Source organism: Calidris pugnax, unplaced genomic scaffold, assembly GCF_001431845.1.
Source record: "Calidris pugnax isolate Ruff unplaced genomic scaffold, ASM143184v1 scaffold341, whole genome shotgun sequence".
NCBI classification, from domain to species: Eukaryota; Metazoa; Chordata; class Aves; order Charadriiformes; family Scolopacidae; genus Calidris; species Calidris pugnax.
Genome location: NW_015091149.1, coordinates 886,093 through 906,354, shown reverse-complemented (window position 1 = coordinate 906,354; position 20,262 = coordinate 886,093). Strand labels below are relative to the sequence as shown.

The window sequence follows — 20,262 nt, the reverse complement described above, 5'->3', positions numbered from 1 at the left end:
ATCCCTGCCCGGCGCCGCTTCCCCATCGCCCTCCCCGGGCGCAGCTGCCAGAGCCAGGGTTTCAGCTGGGAATATTTCCTCCTGCCATCTGCTCCCGCCACGGAGCCGGGCTGCAGAAAGAGGCAACCAGGTCTGACTCAGTAAATCACTTTTTTAACCTGGCCTCTTGTGGCTCCATCCAAGGCTTCGCTCCATCAATCAGCGGGGCTCGCTCCCGACCGGCGCGTTTATCCTCCAGAGCTCGTTAAAGCCAGCTCTGCACAGTGATGCTGCCTAATGAACAAACATCTTAATTACCGGGAGTTTTTACCTCCTGGGAAAGCAGACAGACGCCCGGACGGGGCTGGTATGCCAAGGACCCGGCACGGTGAGGGGTGAGGGAAGGGCTGGTAGCGAGTCCGGGTGCAGGGCTGGTGCTGTGAGGGGGTGCCCCGTGTCCTGTTGAGCATCATCCCCCAGGCACAGGGAGGGTCCCAGCCCACTTGTCCCCCCCCAGCCACAGCGGGTACAGAGCATGAGAAGGAGCTCACCCAAGGCCATCCAGCCCCACAGGACCAGCCCAAGGAGGGCAATGGCCACCTTCACCCCGGCTGCCCCACATGGACCCACTGACCTTCCCCAGCCGACAGAAGAACAGGCTCAGGGCAACGCGGGGCTGGGGGGGTTATTTTATTCTTTGCTTTGGTCTATACAAAAACAACTTACAGAAATAATAAAATCTTCCATTCCTGAACCACGCTCCAGTAACTATCCATCCCTTTCCGGTGGAAGCGTTAAACCACCATCAGATCTAGAGCCTCTTTAAAAAATGTGTTAGATAAGGGAGGAGGGGACGGAAACACACCACTCACCAAAAAAAGAAGGGAAACGGGTTAAAATGTGCAACAGAGATCAGTACAAGGACACGGTTCCTAATGCTGGAGTCACTCCTCTATGGGTACTGGGAGGATAGGCGGGTACACAGAGTCAGCTCCCCAACGGCTGATGGGAAAGAGTTAAACCACAGACATCCCGATGGCTAAAACGAAGGTCCTGGGACACGGCACCCTTCGGTTTCAGCAAACTCTGGATTGGCCTGATTTAAGTCAGAGTTGGCAGAAAGCAAAGGGTTTTCCCCGTGTTAGATTCCTCTCCTAGAACACTAACACGCAGAACAGATAGTGGGGAGGTTAGAAAGCACAAACTTAAAGACGGCAAGAGCCGTTGGCACCATATTAAAAATAAAAAAAGAAATATATATTCATAGAAAAGACTATTTTGCCAATGAAAAGTCGCTAACGGTGCAGGGTTTGTGTATTTTAAAGCTTCAGAAACAGTATCTTGGATGCTGGATGCGGCAGTAGGTGCTCAAAGCAGTCCCAGGAGGAAGGACCTTCTCCACAGACCCACAGCGAAGAAGAAAAAAAAAAAATAATCGAAAAATAAAACCTCTCGTGGGAATGGAAAAGTTTGTCTTCTCAGGCACTTCTGTCTCCCAAGTCCTTCTTGTGAATGCTCAGCTCTGGGGCCACCCTCTTCTGTACGGAGAAAACACCTGCGTGGAGCAGGAGAGAGCTCCTGTTACTCACCGAGGGGGGTTTGGAGGAGACCCCAGCCCCAGGGCCACCCCGAGCCCAGGGGGCACTGCCAGGGACACTGTGGCACAGCGTGTGCCAGCAGCCAGCCCTGCCTCCCCGGCCACGCAGCCCCTCTCCAGGGCCGAGCGTGCCCTCCATAAGGGGTACCTGGTGTGGGGGCTGGGGGGCAGGTTAGGCGAGCATGTGGTCAGCGAAGGGCGCTCGGACGCCGTCGCTGTAGGCGTCCATGGGGTAGTCCCCGTCCATGTCCATGTGCATGTCGATGGGGTCCAGCGGGATGTCACCCGAGTACATGGGGCGGTAGCCGGGGTCCAGCTCTGCAGGGAAGGGATGTGGCAACCTCAGCTCTCCCCACGGACAAAAGACTTCTCCAGCCCTCAGCTACCCTCCTGGTGTCCCCCTGCACAGGGCAGTGGTGCAAAGGACACAAGGCCACCTACCACCCACCTCCCCCCAGGCTCTGGGCTAGCCCCAGCACAGGGGAGCAGCTGGACGTGCTCGCTGGGGAGCCAAGCATCCCACTGAGCACCCCCAGGCAGGCATTTTGCTGGCAGCCACCCAAGAAAGCCTTTCAAACCAGCCTGGTTTGGTGAGAGGAGGCAACTTCCCCACGAGAGCAGAGCCCACGGGGGACCCCGCAGGAAGAGCCGGTGCCGCACTCACCATCTGAGTAGGGCTCGTTGATGGGGATCATGCTCTGAGCCTAGGAAAGAAGGTGACACCATTGAAGAGGGGACCCGTGTTCACAAGTGCATGATGCCCAGCCCCGTCCCAGGCAGCAGGTACCATGACCCAGAGCTGCGGGAGAGCTGCAGGCACAGCCCCTCCACCCCCACCTCCTCCATTTGCTGGTCACTCCCATCCAAGGTTCGCTCGGAGGCAGCGGTGGCAGCTTTTGGAGGCAGGAGGGGGCCACGCCAAGAGGCCCCAGTTTCCCTGGGGAAAAGGGCTCGTCCCCACACCCAGCAGGACACTCACCGCTTCCCAGGCTGCCGGGTCGTGCTTGAAGAGGGAGTTGGTGAGCTCCACGGAGACACGCTTCCTGTAGTCAGGGTTCTTGTCCTCCGAGATTCGGAAGAGCACGGCAGCTGCGTAGGTGGCTGCAGGGGGAGGGAACAGCCTCAGCTCCCGGCGCCGTGCAGCACCGAAGCACCAGAAGCCCCAGCCGGGGCGATGCCAGGCAGAGGAGAGGGCCTGGGCACATGGCAGCACTCACCCGTCCCCTCGTTCCTGGAGTGCAGCAGCTCCATCAGTGGAGCTGAGGCCCCCTCGGCATCGATGGCATCTGCTGCCTCCTTGTCCTGGGCCAGCTCGCACAGGACACCCGCTGCCACGCGCTGGATGTTCTCCACCGGCGAGTAGAGGAGCTGTCGGGAGAGATCAGCAGCAACGTGAAGCAGCCCCTGAGGAGCTGTCGTGCTCCTGTTGCGTACGACACGCACGGATGCCACCAGCTGAGCACCATGGCTCCCTGTCCCCGGCACCGCAGGGCTGTGCCAGCTGGGAAGGTGGCAGAGCAGAGCCCCTGTGTCCCCCCCAGCCCCTGACCTGCACGAAGAGAGGGATGGTGTTGAGGCGGAAGATCTCCATACGGTTCATGGGGTCCCGGGCCAGGATGTGCAGTGCCCCTGTGCACCCCTCCACGATCTCCTCCATCTTCACTCCGTCCTGCCAGGGGACAAGCGCTCAGCCAGGGCTCTGGAGCAGCCACCACGTCCCCTACACCAGGGCATGACCACCCTGGGAACGGGCTACCACCAGGGACAGGTTGGCTTTTGGGGTGGCAGGGCAGGGGGACACCCCGGCAGACCCTGCTGCGGGGACTCACTGTGTAGGGCTGCTGTGTGCCGGCTGCGACGTGCCGCTGGGCGTCCTGGTGAGCCTTGACCAGCAGCTGGACCAGGCGGGGGATGACGGCGGCCTCCTGGAGCGGGGCATGGTTGGCCGGGCACAGGGCCAGGTTACGGATCAGCCCTATGGTAGCCTGGAGGAGAGAAGGGGGGAAGGAGAGATTCGTCTCCACCAGGGATGAAAGCAGCGTGTGCTCCCCACAGGCCCCCACCAGCTGGGCCCCCATCCCCCCCCATGGCACAGGCTGACTTCAGCTTCCTCCCGCACCGGATCCGGCCCCCTCCCCGCGGGGGAGCCCGGGGCCAGTATCGATTCCAGCCCAGCAGCCGGCAGGAGCCATTTCCTCCATTAGCTGCCATCAAGGATGCAGCCCAGCGGGGCCAGGGCTGCAGTGGCAGCAGCCCCCCCATCTCTCTGTGCGCAGCCCCAGCTGCAGACCTTCTCAGCAGCGTGTCTCACCATGGGCCAGCGGCCAGGGGCTCGCTTGAGCCCAGCTACGGGCTTTCTCCAGCCCCCAACTTCCCCCCAGCCCCTTACCTTGACCAGTGGCCACTGGTTGGGCTGGTTGAGGAGCTTGACGATAGCGGGGATGCCGTAGTTGAGCCGCACCGAGTTCTGGGCCATCTCAGCCTCGGGGTGCCGGCTGGTGAGGTGCCGCAGAGCGCAGACGGCCGGCTCGGTGATGTCCTCCTTGTCGCCCGCCCGCAGGATGGTGTGGATCAGGGCCTCCACCCCGTTCGACTGCGTCACCAGGGTCTTGTTCTTGCTGTTGTTGCAGGTCAGGTTGGAGAGGGTGCCGGTGGCACAGGTCAGCACGTTCACGTCGTCGGAGCTCAGCTGGTTCACCAGGATCTTGAGGACACCGTCCAGCCCCTCCTGCGGGAATAGGGGTAGGAGGTCAGATCAGCTCCCCCACAGCTGGATCTGGGCTGCAGCCCCACGCCCAGGAATGGGGAGACAGAGCTGTTCCCCACAAATGGGATGGACAGACACCCCCCAGCAAGGATAACTCCTGCCATCGCAGGGGATCCAGCCCCAGCCGTGCTCTTCCTCCCAGTCCGGGCACCCTCTCCTAAGACCCAGGCTCATGTGGCTGCCCTCCCTGGAGCTCACACACCCCTCGCTGGAGACCCCAGCACCCCACATCCCCCCGGCAGCATTTTTCCACCTCCCACACTGAACCTTTCCCCATCCCTCTGCAGCCAGAGCTGCTTCTCCGCGATGCCGCTCCTGACATGTGCAGCTTTACTTAGAGTGGTGGATCAGGGCCTCCACCCCGTTCGACTGCGTCACCAGGGTCTTGTTCTTGCTGTTGTTGCAGGTCAGGTTGGAGAGGGTGCCGGTGGCACAGGTCAGCACGTTCACGTCGTCGGAGCTCAGCTGGTTCACCAGGATCTTGAGGACACCGTCCAGCCCCTCCTGCGGGAATAGGGGTAGGAGGTCAGATCAGCTCCCCCACAGCTGGATCTGGGCTGCAGCCCCACGCCCAGGAATGGGGAGACAGAGCTGTTCCCCACAAATGGGATGGACAGACACCCCCCAGCAAGGATAACTCCTGCCATCGCAGGGGATCCAGCCCCAGCCGTGCTCTTCCTCCCAGTCCGGGCACCCTCTCCTAAGACCCAGGCTCATGTGGCTGCCCTCCCTGGAGCTCACACACCCCTCGCTGGAGACCCCAGCACCCCACATCCCCCCAGCAGCATTTTTCCACCTCCCACACTGAACCTTTCCCCATCCCTCTGCAGCCAGAGCTGCTTCTCTGCGATGCCGCTCCCGACATGTGCAGCTTTACTTAGAGTTTAATGTCTCCAGCAGCTTCTCTCTGCTGGGAAGCACAAACAATGCGCCCGCCAGCGCTCCCTGGGGTGACCCCAGCCCCAGCCGGCAGCCAGCAGCGGGGCAGGAAGGAGTTAATGGCGCCATGGCCACATCCCCCCCCCCAACTCAATCCGCAGAGCCCGGGATGGTTACACGCCAGCCCAAATAGTTTCCACGCTGCATCAGGCGCTAATCTGCAGGGAGAGGCGGCCCCAGCAGATGGGGAACGCATCAGGAGGTGGTGAAGGGTTGGGGAGAGCAACCCCGCAGCAGAATTCGGGGTCACCCCCGTGCCAGTGGCCACTCGGCCCCACAGGCACAACCACCTGGATGGCAGCTCCAATGGCCTCACTGGGCCTCACTGCTCAGGGTCCCCCAGACTCACCTGTTTGGTAGCCACATCCGAGAGGTTCCGCAGGGTCCAGAGGCAGTTCTGGACCAGCCTAGGGCTGGAGCTGGTCAGGTGCTTGCCCAAGGCCTGCATGCCACCTGCCAGGGAAGGAAACATCAGCCCATCTGTCAATGCCCAGGGCTGCCCCAGCAGGAGGGAGAGGCCATGGGTCTGCCCGGCAAGTGTGGCCAGGGCACCACCCGGCCGATGCCACCACACACGAGGCAGCCTCGTGGCTTAGTGGAGGCCAAATGTGGTGGGAGAAAACATCTCCTGGCTGGGCCAGATTCTGAAAATTCTGCCAGGTCGCTCAGCCAGGGCTCTGGAGCAGCCACCACGTCCCCTACACCAGGGCATGACCACCCTGGGAACGGGCTACCACCAGGGACAGGTTGGCTTTTGGGGTGGCAGGGCAGGGGGACACCCCGGCAGACCCTGCTGCGGGGACTCACTGTGTAGGGCTGCTGTGTGCCGGCTGCGACGTGCCGCTGGGCGTCCTGGTGAGCCTTGACCAGCAGCTGGACCAGGCGGGGGATGACGGCGGCCTCCTGGAGCGGGGCATGGTTGGCCGGGCACAGGGCCAGGTTACGGATCAGCCCTATGGTAGCCTGGAGGAGAGAAGGGGGGAAGGAGAGATTCGTCTCCACCAGGGATGAAAGCAGCGTGTGCTCCCCACAGGCCCCCACCAGCTGGGCCCCCATCCCCCCCCATGGCACAGGCTGACTTCAGCTTCCTCCCGCACCGGATCCGGCCCCCTCCCCGCGGGGGAGCCCGGGGCCAGTATCGATTCCAGCCCAGCAGCCGGCAGGAGCCATTTCCTCCATTAGCTGCCATCAAGGATGCAGCCCAGCGGGGCCAGGGCTGCAGTGGCAGCAGCCCCCCCATCTCTCTGTGCACAGCCCCAGCTGCAGACCTTCTCAGCAGCGTGTCTCACCATGGGCCAGCGGCCAGGGGCTCGCTTGAGCCCAGCTACGGGCTTTCTCCAGCCCCCAACTTCCCCCCAGCCCCTTACCTTGACCAGTGGCCACTGGTTGGGCTGGTTGAGGAGCTTGACGATAGCGGGGATGCCGTAGTTGAGCCGCACCGAGTTCTGGGCCATCTCAGCCTCGGGGTGCCGGCTGGTGAGGTGCCGCAGAGCGCAGACGGCCGGCTCGGTGATGTCCTCCTTGTCGCCCGCCCGCAGGATGGTGTGGATCAGGGCCTCCACCCCGTTCGACTGCGTCACCAGGGTCTTGTTCTTGCTGTTGTTGCAGGTCAGGTTGGAGAGGGTGCCGGTGGCACAGGTCAGCACGTTCACGTCGTCGGAGCTCAGCTGGTTCACCAGGATCTTGAGGACACCGTCCAGCCCCTCCTGCGGGAATAGGGGTAGGAGGTCAGATCAGCTCCCCCACAGCTGGATCTGGGCTGCAGCCCCACGCCCAGGAATGGGGAGACAGAGCTGTTCCCCACAAATGGGATGGACAGACACCCCCCAGCAAGGATAACTCCTGCCATCGCAGGGGATCCAGCCCCAGCCGTGCTCTTCCTCCCAGTCCGGGCACCCTCTCCTAAGACCCAGGCTCATGTGGCTGCCCTCCCTGGAGCTCACACACCCCTCGCTGGAGACCCCAGCACCCCACATCCCCCCGGCAGCATTTTTCCACCTCCCACACTGAACCTTTCCCCATCCCTCTGCAGCCAGAGCTGCTTCTCCGCGATGCCGCTCCTGACATGTGCAGCTTTACTTAGAGTTTAATGTCTCCAGCAGCTTCTCTCTGCTGAGAAGCACAAACAATGCGCCTGCCAGCGCTCCCCAGGGTGACCCCAGCCCCAGCCGTGCCGGCCGGCAGCCAGCAGTGGGGCAGGAAGGAGTTAACGGCGCCATGGCCACGTCCCCCCCCCCCAACTCAATCCGCAGAGCCCGGGATGGTTACACGCCAGCCCAAATAGTTTCCACGCTGCATCAGGCGCTAATCTGCAGGGAGAGGCGGCCCCAGCAGATGGGGAACGCATCAGGAGGTGGTGAAGGGTTGGGGAGAGCAACCCCGCAGCAGAATTCGGGGTCACCCCCGTGCCAGCGGCCACTCGGCCCCACAGGCACAACCACCTGGATGGCAGCTCCAATGGCCTCACTGGGCCTCACTGCTCAGGGTCCCCCAGACTCACCTGTTTGGTAGCCACATCCGAGAGGTTCCGCAGGGTCCAGAGGCAGTTCTGGACCAGCCTAGGGCTGGAGCTGGTCAGGTGCTTGCCCAAGGCCTGCATGCCACCTGCCAGGGAAGGAAACATCAGCCCATCTGTCAATGCCCAGGGCTGCCCCAGCAGGAGGGAGAGGCCATGGGTCTGCCCGGCAAGTGTGGCCAGGGCACCACCCGGCCGATGCCACCACACACGAGGCAGCCTCGTGGCTTAGTGGAGGCCAAATGTGGTGGGAGAAAACATCTCCTGGCTGGGCCAGATTCTGAAAATTCTGCCAGGTTCACAGAATGGTATGGGGCTGGAAGGGACCTCTGGAGATCATCCAGTCCAACCCCCCATTCCTGCCAGAAAAGCACTTCAGCAGCCTTTCGGAGGGAGAAACTGGGCCACATGCAGGTGGTTCCACCTGGCTGCACAAGGCATCTGCCTCCGCGGCATCATCAGTGGCCTCAAGTTACGCCAGGGGAGGTTTAGATTGGGATTGGATATTAGGAGAAATTTCCTCAGGGAAAGGGTTATCCAGCACTAGAATAGGCTGCCCAGGGAAGTGGTTGAGGCACCATCCCTGGAGGTGTTCAAAAGCCAGGTTGACATGGTCCTCAAGAATATGGTTTAGCGATTTTTTTATATTTTTTTTAATTGCTTATTTCTTATTTATTTTTTGTCAGAATTAGGTTGATGGTTGGACTAGATGATCTTTAAGGTCCCTTCCAACCTAGACAATTCTATGATTCTATGATCCCAGCACCACCACCCTCCTCCTGCCCACTACCAGCTCTGCCGTAGCCCCCCAGCCCCTCTTACCAGCCTCAACGATAGCTGGCTTGTTGCTGGGACACACCGACAGCACCTTGAGCACCCGGCTGGTGGTCCAGAGCAGCTTCTCGTAGTTGTAGCTACGCATGATCTGCACCAGGGCCTGGGGGCCTCCGTTGGCCAAAATAATCAGCTGCGAGACAGAAGGGGCAGGGTCAGGGGGTGCGGCAGCTCTGGGACCACCGCTCTGGTCGTGCCAGGACACGAGTTGGGCAGAAGGTCCAACCCTGGTAGCAGTGTTTGGGGTCACCCCACTAGGGCCATGCGCTGCCACCACCTCCCAGCCACCCCAGTCCCTCGCCCCCCCTCCAGCCAGCGTCAGAGCTGGCCCAGGGACCGAACCCCACCACGAAGCCAGGACAATTTGTGTGTAGGAGAAGAAGAGCAGGCAAAGAACAAAGAGAGAGGCATTGCCCGGAGCAGTGGGGGCAGAAACCCAGCCGATCTACCGGCCAGACTGGGACAGTCAGTGTTTTCAGGGATGCTCCACACAGTCAGACACTGCCAGCTGGACTGGGGGGCGCAGGGGCCGAGATGGTGGGAGTTGCCAGCCCTGCCTCGGGGGTGGCCATCTGCCAGGAGCATGGCTGGGCAACCAGCCCCTTCCCACCCGCCCTCCAGCTGTGGGGAAGGCCAGACCGCCCCCCGGGGCCCACCTTGCTCTCCTGGTTGCCGTAGGCCAGGAGCTGGAGGCAGTCGGTGGTGATCGCCAGGAACTTGGGGTTGTTCTTGTTCAGCAGGGGAACCATCTTCTGCAGGCCGTCGGCCAGGCGCACGGCCATCTTGGCCCCTTCCTGGTAGAGCAGCAGGTTGTGCAGGGTGGTGATGGCGTAGAAGAGGACCGACTCGACCGGCGAGCTGCAGGCAGGCGGCACAGAGCCACGTCAGGGCTCTCCAGGTTGCCAACAGAGCCCACAGGATGGCCCCGAGCCCCAACTCCCACCCAGCGCCCTGCAGCAGGACCACTGTGCCTCGGGGAAGGGACACCTCCTCCTTGGGGCAGAGCAGAGACCGAGCCCCATCTCCACGGCCAAGGCAGCGTGGGGGACTGCTCCCCTCCTCCTGCACCCCCCCAAGCTCCAAACCCCTGGGGCTTTCACAGGCTGAAAGGCTCAAAGTCTCCCAATTCCCTTGTTCTGGTGTGAGCAGGAGGAGGATCCATGTCTGGGGGGGTCAGCACGAGCCCTCCCCTCCTCTGCCCCCAGCCCTGGAGGGACCACTCCACTCGGGACCCCCTGCCAGCACCCTCCTACCTCAGCATCCTGACCAGGGCTGGGATGCCACCAGACTTGAAGATGGAGAGCAGTCCCTCACGGTGGTGGGAGAGGTTGTGGAGGATGCTGGTGGTGCAACGGGCCGTGTCCAGGTCGCTGGTGCTCTGCATGGTGCGCACCACGGCCGCCACGATCTGCGGCGACTGCATCAGGGCCCGGCGCGACGCCTCCTTCTTGGAGAGCTGGTTGACGATCATGGCCGCTTTGCTGACAACCACCTGGGGAGGGGAGAGAAGCCGGAGGGTGGGAGGGGGTCCCGTTGTTGCCCATCACAGCAGGGATGGGCTGCGAGGAGACACGGGTGGGTGGAGGTGAGCTCAGCCCTGTGGCAACTGCAGAACTTTCCCCAAGAGGAAGGAGAGGGTCGGTGGCCACTGAGCCCCGTGAGGATGGGAGCCCAGCTGTGCTGCCACAGCTGGGGAAGGGTGTCCCGCAAGCCCAGGAGCTGAGAACCCAAAGACACGTGCAGGCCAACCACGCTTCCTTACCGGGTCCTCATCGTTGAGCAGCTTGGTGAGCTCCGGGATGGCCCGGGTGGCCAGCTCTGCGTCATCCTGGTAGTTGATGAGGTGCACGATGGCGGATTTCAGCATCTGCGAGGGCTCTGCCAGGCGTTGCACGTTGGTCTGCTGCCCCTCCAGCTGGGTGGTGATGAGCAGGGAGCGATCCTCCACCGTCTCGGGGTACATGGCAGCCCGGACGCGCTGGGCCCGGGTCATGGCCAGCTGAGCCTCCATGTCGGCTGCAGGGACAGACGGGGAGGCAGCTTTAGGCTCGGGCTCTCTCCGAGGAGCGCTCCCAGCCCTGCTTTCCAATTTCAATTAGCTGAGCAAGAGCTTGGAGCAACAACACCAGCAACGTCAGCAGTGTCGGACGCTCAGCGCGCTCTGCAAGGAGCCGGCGCTTCAAAGTGTAAACAGATATGGCAGCTCAGAGATAAGACAACACTCAATTAGGCAGCATGATTAGGCAGTTGTCACACAAGGCCCATTAATTAAAAAATAAGGATATTTGCAGCTTAAGACCAGCTGGCTCTGGGGATTAGGAAGACATGGAGGCCTTCTCTGTTGAGGATGCCAGGACAAGTGTGACCCCAGGGGCAGGGATGCCATCCATGGTCCCCACCTCTGGGGCACAGGGATCATGGGGGGCTGGGGAATCACCAGGGGAACTGGAGATTAAACCTTTTGGGGCCCATCGCTGAGGCGAGCAGAGCGAATCAACCCTCTTTTAAGGGATCAAGCCGGGGAAAGCATCTCCTTTGGCTCTGGGGGCTGTGTCTCTGCTTCACCCTCGCGGCAGCAGGAGAATTTGGGCCGGCCCGCAGGGGATTCATGGCACACGTTGGCAGCTCTGCCAGCCGCCGAGACAGGTTTGCCGAGCAGGCAGCCGGGAGCGGGGCAGCCGGCCCAGCCGTGGGCCGGGATCAGCTGCTCCCATCCCGAGCCAACCCACCGGCGCGCCGGGATGTGTGTGCACAGCTCAGCACTGCTGCCGCCCCGACGCCAGAGCCTCTCGCGTGGGGGAGGAGGACGGGAGGGAGCATATTTTAGGCAGCAACAGCTCCCGGGGTGCGGAAGACGGCGTGGAGGAGTGCCCAGAAGGAGCACAACTCACAGGGGAGGCAGGAACCAAGCAGCTGAGCTCCACAGACGTGCCCGGCCCCGCAGCCCCTACCTTGAGCTTGGCTCTGGCCCTGGCTCCCTCCCTGGCAGTAACTCGTGGTGGTCGTCTTCTTGATGGTGTACTGCTTCCCGTAGAGCTCGTCCTCGTCCCCGAGGCACTTGCTGCTGACAGAGGGCACCTGGGTGTTGACGCCCGAGTGGATGCCCGAGTCGTAGGTGTAGGTCTGCTGCCACTCTGTCACCTTGATGGGCTGCTCCATCATGTTCATCACCTCCATGGCTGCTCTCTGGGGCAGGAAGGGGAGAAGTTAGGCCTCTGGCAGAGCCCTGGTGGCTGCAGCCCCCTCAGACCCCAAGGAACAGGGCAGACCCCCATGCAGCCGTCAGGAGCAGCCCAGGAGCAGAGAGGGCAGATCCCTATCTGCCCTCCTCCCCCTCGCCAGATGAAAGGCGGCTCCGGGGTGAGGAACCCACAGCTCAGCACTTTGCTGCTCCTGTTCAGACACGAACCCCGGCTGCAACCGGCGCAGACCGCGCTCGGCCGGCTGAGCCGTCTGCCAGCACCCGCCATGTCTCACCACCAAAGGTGGGAGCTCAGGGGGGGGGACCCCACAGCCAGCCCCCCACCCAACCCAGGCTCCCCCGGCTGCCCACGGGCTTTTTAAAGACCAGAGCTGGGGAGAGCAGCAAGGCTGGAGCTCCAGGAATAAAACGAACCTTTTTAGAAGCTCTCTAGGACACTCCTAAAGCACCTAAAAATAACCAGGCGAAGCCACCGGCTCGGCTTGGCTCTCCCGTGGGTGCTCAGCACCACAAGCGCCCGTGGCGCTCCCCATGCTGTGCCGAGCACCGCGCCGTGGCTGCAGCGCACCAGGACAGGGCGGCCCAGCACATCCCAAAACTCAGGACAAACCAGCCCAGGTTGCTTGCGAGCAGGGCTGGGTTTCCCCTTGTCTTTAATTTGGGGACGCGGGAGGAGGCAGGATGGCTCGGGGATTAACCCCTGAGCTCATCGGGGCCGGCAGATGCTGCAGGGCTGTGAGTCACCAGCCCCACATCCAGGCCCCCGGCAGGGCCAGGAGGGGAGGGAAGGAGGGATGAAGGCAGGCAGGGAAGGAAGGCAGGGAGGGAAGGAGGGAAGGAGGGATGAAGGCAGGCAGGGAAGGAAGGAGGGATGAAGGGATGAAGGCAGGGAGGGAGGGAGGGATGGAGGGATGAAGACAGGCAGGGAGGGAAGGAGGCAGCATCCAGCCATCCCTACCCCTACCCCACCGCCCAGGCCCCCCACCCCAGGATCTCTGCCCCTTCCTCCATGGCTCAGGGTGGGGATGAGTCAGAGTTTCAGAGGCGATAAGAGGCGACGGGAGCAGCTGCCGCCCGGCCTCGCTGGGTGCAGCAGCAGCAGCAACAACCGCGTTGCCAACCAGGGGGTAATTACCACCTCCACCAGCACTGATTCATGCAGAAAGCTGGACCGGGGCGGCCGCGTGCCCCTGGCTTTGCTCCAGAGGCCGGTACAGCCCATCCAGTGCGACACCCTCCTCGGGAGGGGAGCGAGGGACGAGCCCCCCGCCAGCCCCCTCGCCGTGCCGGCGGCTGAGTCAGGGCGTCGGGTGGTGGCCGAGGACGCGGCTTGCGCAGGGCACGGCGCGCACGGGCTTGGCACAGCTCGTCCCGGCGCTGCCGGCTGTTCCCAAGGAGCACACAGGGAAAATCCCAGCCCGGGCACAAACACTCTCATTCCCAGGGAGCAGGGACCAGGTGGGAGGCAGAAGCCCCCGCTCCAGTCCCCCCCCCAGCATCCTGCATCCCACCACATCCATCCCCTCACCCAGCCACCTTCCCGGAGCCACTGCAAGGCGCTGCTCCCGTCAATCCAATATTTTTTTGAGCTGTCAAGCAGCAATCCGCAGATGGAGCACCGCTCCGGCTTTAATGGGTTGTGCATAATGCATGTTTATGAGGCAGCAAGAGAGGGACCCACTAATGGAGGCCAGCGGGGGCAGATCGTTCCCACGGCGGGGCTGGGCGGGAGCGGGGGGTGCCGTTTGGTGGGGCAGGGCGGTGGGTGACGGTGCCGTTCGGTGGGGCAGGGCGGTGGGTGACGGTGCCGTTTGGTGGGGCAGGGTCGCCACAGCGGGGATCGGCCGGGAGAGCCCCCGTGCCGGGAATGCCACGGTGCCACACACCCCGCTGTGTACTCATGAGCTGTAGCATCAGTGTTTTGGGAAAGCAAGTCCTCCCAGCTGGGTCACCCTGACCAGGGGGGAAGAGCCTCCAAATCAGGTCAGGAAGCCCAGGAGAAGCAAGGGCAACTCATTCCCAGGAAGCACGGAGGGCAGGAGCCATCATGGTCCCAGCAGGGAACTGGCAGAGCCCCCAAAGTGGGGCTGTGTCCATGGGGACCGCCGGCAGCTGGACAGGGATGGACAAGGGGAGAGCAGAGCCAAGGGGAGGAAAGCAGCACAGAGGGGGTGCAATGACCCCCGTCAATCCAATATTTTTTTGAGCTGTCAAGCAGCAATCCGCAGATGGAGCACCGCTCCGGCTTTAATGGGTTGTGCATAATGCATGTTTATGAGGCAGCAAGAGAGGGACCCACTAATGGAGGCCAGCGGGGGCAGATCGTTCCCACGGCGGGGCTGGGCGGGAGCGGGGGGTGCCGTTTGGTGGGGCAGGGCGGTGGGTGACGGTGCCGTTCGGTGGGGCAGGGCGGTGGGTGACGGTGCCGTTTGGTGGGGCAGGGTGGTGGGTGACGGTGCCGTTCGGTGGGGCAGGGCGGTGGGTGACGGTGCCGTTTGGTGGGGCAGGGCGGTGGGTGACGGTGCCGTTCGGTGGGGCAGGGCGGTGGGTGACGCACGGCACCGCTCCCCACCCCACACCACAGCGGGGATCGGCCGGGAGAGCCCCCTGTGCCAGGAGTGCCACGGTGCCACACACCCCACTGCGTACTCATGAGCTGTAGCATCAGTGTTTTGGGAAAGCAAGTCCTCCCGGCTGGGTCACCCTGGCCAGGGGGGGCAGAGCTTCCAAATCAGGTCAGGAAGACCAGGAGAAGCAAAGGCAACTCATTCCCAGGAAGCACGGAGGGCAGGAGCCATCATGGTCCCAGCAGGGAGCTGGCAGAGCCCCCAAAGTGGGGCTGTGTCCATGGGGACCGCCGGCAGCTGGACAGGGATGGACAAGGGGAGAGCAGAGCCAAGGGGAGGAAAGCAGCACAGAGGGGGTGCAATGACCAGAGACCCCCCCCCCCCCCACCAGCCAGGGCAGGGACCCCCAGGCAGGAGGGGCTGGTGCTACCTGTGCCATCCCTGGAAGGGGAACAGCCGCTCTACAATTTATAGGTGTTTGGGGGACACTTAATTTTTCAAACCTCCGTGAGCTCAGCCCAGACACCTGCTTCTTACAGACCCCGCACTATGCATGAGCCACCCCCTTGTCCCCCCTCCAGGACATCAAAAGCCAGCAAAGCTCCTCAGAGCCCGAACATGGGCCCCAGACACGCTGCGAGCGGGTCCAGGCTCAGGAGGGCTGTGTTGAACCGACTGAGCGCAGTCCCTGCAGCCGGGGGGAGTGGGAACATGGTGGGGTTACACATCTCAGGGGACTCTCCCTCCCCACAAGCCCCCCAGAAGGACCCAAGGGGCTCATACACACAGCACCCATCCTTCCCCTGGAGCATCACCCTGCCAGCAGCCCTGGGGGGGCTGACTCCCCACCACAGGCAGCCACTGGGGCCATCGGCACCCGAGGTGACAGGGCCAGTGGAGCAGAGTCAGACTCTCCAGAGTGTGATGACATTTTCTGAACCCTGTGTCAAGCATCCTCTGCTCATCATCCAGCGAGACGCCCAACACGAGCTGCTCCCCCGTCCCCCACAGCTGGGCTCTGTCCTTAGATGTCCTCCCTCCTCCCAGGCAAGAGGACACTGGTGACACTGGGTTCACTGGCGTTGCTTTTGGTGGCGAGTGGCTGCAGCGGGGCAGGACCCCCACCAGTGGCCAAGGGGAGGGCAGCCCTTTGTGCAGGAGGGAGAAGCAGGAGATATTTGGGGCACACATGAAATACCTGCCCAAGGGTCAGCCCTGAGCACGGGGGATGCTCGGGGGAGCTCCAGCCCCTCCACGACCAGACCTGTGGGTAGGACAATCACTGCTGAGCCTGGTCACAGAATCACAGAATTATCTAGGCTGGAAGAGACCCTCAGGATCATCGAGTCCAGCCATCCACCCTACTCTAAAGTTCTCCCCTACACCATATGCCCCAACACCACATCTAAATGGTTCTTAAACACAGCCAGAGATGGTGACTCAACCACCTCCCCGGGCAGCCTCTTCCAATGCCCGACCACTCTCTCTGTGATGAATTGTTTCCTAATGTCCAGTCTAAACCTACCCTGGCACAACTTGAACCCATTACCCCTTGTCCTTATCCCCTTCCCCCTGCCCCAGACTCTTATTAACTGGAGTGGGAAGCGGAGCGCAGAGCCAGGAGAAGGTTAATCCCTCTCCCACCACTTCCCGCAGGCAGGAATGCCGGGGAGGGCAGAGGAAGCTCCCGCGGCTGCGAGGCACCGGCCAGCGGCTCATCCGCCCCCACAGCCATTTGATCAGCGTCCAGGAGGCATCAGCCCCCCCGAGACACCGTCTGCAGAGGAAGTCTCCAGCAAACACACAGCCCCAGGCCTGACCAGCCCTTCCCTCCGGCTGCCCGGAGAAGCCTTCGGCCTCACACTGCCAGGACCCGGCCAGCAGAGCCCAGTGCTCCCAGTAACGTAGGGCTGAGCTGCCCAGAAGAGGGGCAGGGAAGCCAGGAATGCTGCTTCGTGCAAGAATAGTCATCGCTCGGGGACTTCCTGGGGGCAGTGGTCCCTGGGGTGAGCAGGAAAGACCCACAGAAGTGGGGGGTGAGCAGGCAGAGGGCATGGAGTACCCCCAAATCCCACATCTGCAGAGGAGCAGGCAGCAGCCCGGAGAAGCCTTCGGCCTCACACTGCCAGGACCCGGCCAGCAGAGCCCAGTGCTCCCAGTAACGTAGGGCTGAGCTGCCCAGAAGAGGGGCAGGGAAGCCAGGAATGCTGCTTCGTGCAAGAATAGTCATCGCTCGGGGACTTCCTGGGGGCAGTGGTCCCTGGGGTGAGCAGGAAAGACCCACAGAAGTAGGGGGTGAGCATGCAGAGGGCATGGAGTACCCCCAAATCCCACATCTGCAGAGGAGCAGGCAGCAAGACTGGGGGTAGGTGGGTGCAAGGGGCAGTTTGAGCAGCGTGGGATGGCACCGAGGGGCTGCTGAAGCCCCCCCCAGACCCCCATCCTCACACGCATCCCTCCAAGCCCCATGGGGAACGGAGCTGGAGGTGCCCCCGCTCCGGAGCCGCGCTGTGCGAGGGGGTGAGCTCAGCTGCAGGAAGCGTGTGAGCGACTGCAATTACAGTCACTTTGGCTTTGAAGGAGAGGAAAGAGGCAGTTAAAGGCAATTCAACAAATGCAATGCAAGAAAAGACTATTTTAGAAGCACTTTAGGCCACACGCAAGCAATCTCAGGTCCTTCCCACCCACATGGAGTGGCCAGGGGACCAGTGACTGCTCCCCAGGGGGACCAGTGACCCAGAACTGGGTGCACCAGGAGAGCAGCACCCCAAGGTCCCCCACACCTGCGAGCCCAGAGGCTGACAGAGGCAATGGGGTCACACTGACACGCTAACGAAGCTGGGGCAGTGGCTAACGAAGCTCCCGCAGACGCTGCAGCAGACCCGGCGCTGCACAAAAGCTTCAGTGGTTTTGAAGAGGATCCCTCGCAGGAACACGCAGCAGGAGGAGGCAGAGAAAGGAGCTTTTCAAGACCTCACCAGCATCAATGGGAAGCGTTAAGAGTCAGATCCCAGCTACCAGGAGCCCTTTCAATGGGGCTTTACAGAGAAGATAAGTGGAAGAATTCAAAGGGGAGCGAGAGCAGCTTGAAGTTTAATGAGGAGGAGACCAGCAACTGGCTTCTCATTAGAAACCAGGCTGTAACGGCGCGATGCCGCCCTGGTCCTGCACACAAAGGAGCTGATGGCCTTTGTTTGTCAGCGTTCGCATGTCCAGAGCCCTCCTGGCCACCCCACCAGCTCCAACAACTTCAGGTCACTTGGGGAGGGCAGCGAAGGGTGCAAGAGCCACTCTTCGGACCTGGGCTCCCTCACTGGAGGTGGCTGTAAAGCCCTATTTATTTTTCAGCTGCTCCCAAAGATGTTAAGTTTGAGCTGCTGAAGCCCCACGCAAAGCCCCTGCTCCTGTTATTCAGGGGGTGCTGCACCCCCCAGCGTGGTGAGACCAGACTCCGGCAGCACGGCATCTCCACCACGACGTGCTCAGCTGATGCTCTCCATCAAAGCAGAGCACGTTCCCCGAGCCCCGGGAAGCTCCTGCCTCCACCTGAATTAACAGCTCCTGACAGCTCCAGCACACGCCAAGCCCGGGCTGGAATATTTTGGCACTTCACATCACAAAATGACAAGGTATTATCCATCAAGTGCTCTCCCGTTGCGAGAGCACGTGTGATGCCAGGCATGATGCCCACCTCCCGCCCCACATTGTGGGGTAGCCCAGCCCCAGGAGCCACGGGGCACCCGGGGCTTGAGCATCAGCTGTGCCAAAGCACGGTCTGGGGCTCCCCGGCTTCCCCTCTGCCCACACCGTGCCCTGCCACGGCCCCGAGTCACTCAGCATTATCTCCCTGCCCCACATTCATGGCAGGAGCACCAGCACGGACCCAGTAGCCTTGGCTTGGGGTCAGGTGCTCCTCTGACAGCTCCTGTGCCATGCCTTGGCCAGCTCTGCCACGTGGGGTGAGCCCCACAGCAGGACCCCAAGGATGTTCACACACCAAAGGCCCATCGTGGGGTCTCCAGCAGCACATCTCCCCTCCCCACATCCCAGCTCCCTGGCACAGAAACCACCATCCATGGGGACAGGAGGACCAGGAGGACCCCCGTGGGCACATCCCCTCCTCAGTTAAAGTCATGAGAGATGCTGCTGGGAAAGATGGGAACTCGCCACTTGTCCACAGCAAGGAGGACTGGTATGGTGCAATTAATCACAATAACTCCATCTGGATAAGGAAAAAAAAAATAATCATTATTTTGTTTTGAAGAGCACAAAGAACAAGATGTCCTTTAAGAACATAATTGTAGGATTTAAATTTAGGCTTTGAGGCTCGCAGGCTGCTCCCCAGCTCCACTCCCGGTGTCCAGAGACACGGGATTTTGCCACCCGGCCCTGATGCAGCGGGGAGGGACGCAGAGCTGCTGAGTCCTGGCTTAATTTCTCCATCCAATTGCATTACATCTGTAAAGTTCAGACGCTTCACAAGAAATTATCACCAACACCCGTCAGCACCCGGCCTGTCGGAGCAAGTTAATGATTTGTCACCGGGGCTCTGCCCGCGCGTCACAGCGATTACGGCAGGGCTCCGTGCAGCCGCCAAAGGTCTCTCCCCCACCAGCAAAGCACACGAGCTTCATCCACCACCCACCCCAAAGAGCCATGTGGGGCCACAGCACGTCCCATAGCACGTCCCATAGCACGTCCCACCCCACGGGGTCTGCACCTCCCTCCAGCCCCAGAGCGGGTCCCCCCGGGAGGACACAGCTGCTCATTCGCCTTCACCCCCTCCTGTAGGTCCAGTCCCCCAGGTGTGGAAAACTGGGAAAACACCGCACGTTCCACCTCCGCCCAGTTCGGGGTCTCGGAAGGAGCCCAGGGATTCCCTCGGTGCAAAGGAGTGACCGAGGTGTGTTGAAATGGCTCCGTGCCTGTCAGCAGCCCCCACGAAACCCATCAGGGCTGGCATATTTAGAAGGGTATTTCAAACATCTGCCTAATTAGGAACATCTCTGTCTCACACCGCAGCCCCCGAGGAGCTGTGCAGCATTCCCACACCAGGGATGGGGAACAGAGGGTGAGGAGCTCTGCCCATCGAGGCACCTGCACGGCCCCACAGCTAACCTGGTTTAAGCACAGATGTGGTTTTTAGCTGCTTTGGTCAAGTTTTAAGAATTTTTTGGAGCAGCAGTACCCATCCCTTCAGTGTCCCCCACCAAGCCATGTCCATGGAGAAGGAGGGTAAAGCCAAAGCAGGGAATGCTGCAGCCTTGGCATCTCCCTGAGCTGCCATCCCAGCTGCTTCCACCCACACAGACCGACCTGGGACACCCCAGGGTCTCAGGGGACAGAGCCACCACCCAAGCCCTGCCTCTGGGTGACAATGGGTGCCCCACACACCCTGCGGTGAGGCCTGGCCAGGTGGGAAAGCACCACCTGAAATCCGGGTAAAAGCCGAAGTCCAAGGTAGACTCACAGTTTCAATAGAAATTAAATTTCTTTTTAACTTGTGTTAATTAGAAGCCAGTCTAATTTAAACCTTCGAGACGAGCCCAAGCCTCAGTACAGATGCTGCAATTAAAAGTCTTGCAGGTTCTCTGCAAAGAGCTCCCCCAGTTTGCAAAGCGGGGGCCAAGGGCAGCTCCGCTCCCCAAGGCTCCGCCATCTGCCAGCGGCGGCAGCGCCGGCTTCCACCCCGGAGATCTGGAAGTGCCATAAAAAAAAAGCCAAATCCCATCGAGTGCTCCCACACCAAAGCACAGCCTGGAAGGGGAGCCATCGTCACAGGAGCAGCCTCCGCCGAAACAACCAAAGTATAATGAAGCAATTTATTCTAAATAAAATATTTAGTCTATAAAAGTGTAGTAA

At 61.6% G+C, this 20,262-nt stretch overlaps 1 protein-coding gene across 1 annotated transcript in view; it reads right to left on the bottom strand.

The window, feature by feature from the left end:
- Positions 1 to 653: 653 nt before the first annotated feature.
- JUP (junction plakoglobin) overlaps positions 654 to 20,262 on the bottom strand; it is a 19,824-nt gene continuing 215 nt past the window's right edge. The window contains exons 2-15 of the mRNA XM_014959191.1: positions 11,583 to 11,817; positions 10,394 to 10,647; positions 9,885 to 10,123; positions 9,288 to 9,489; positions 8,620 to 8,764; positions 7,783 to 7,886; positions 6,650 to 6,988; positions 6,090 to 6,245; positions 3,126 to 3,245; positions 2,794 to 2,944; positions 2,556 to 2,677; positions 2,241 to 2,280; positions 1,725 to 1,894; positions 654 to 1,534 (exon numbers count right to left, since the gene is read on the bottom strand). Of these exons, the coding sequence (XP_014814677.1) occupies positions 1,749 to 1,894; positions 2,241 to 2,280; positions 2,556 to 2,677; positions 2,794 to 2,944; positions 3,126 to 3,245; positions 6,090 to 6,245; positions 6,650 to 6,988; positions 7,783 to 7,886; positions 8,620 to 8,764; positions 9,288 to 9,489; positions 9,885 to 10,123; positions 10,394 to 10,647; positions 11,583 to 11,808 (2,244 nt within the window). The 5' untranslated portion in view covers positions 11,809 to 11,817 and the 3' untranslated portion in view covers positions 654 to 1,534; positions 1,725 to 1,748. The remainder of the gene's footprint in view (positions 1,535 to 1,724; positions 1,895 to 2,240; positions 2,281 to 2,555; positions 2,678 to 2,793; positions 2,945 to 3,125; positions 3,246 to 6,089; positions 6,246 to 6,649; positions 6,989 to 7,782; positions 7,887 to 8,619; positions 8,765 to 9,287; positions 9,490 to 9,884; positions 10,124 to 10,393; positions 10,648 to 11,582; positions 11,818 to 20,262) is intronic.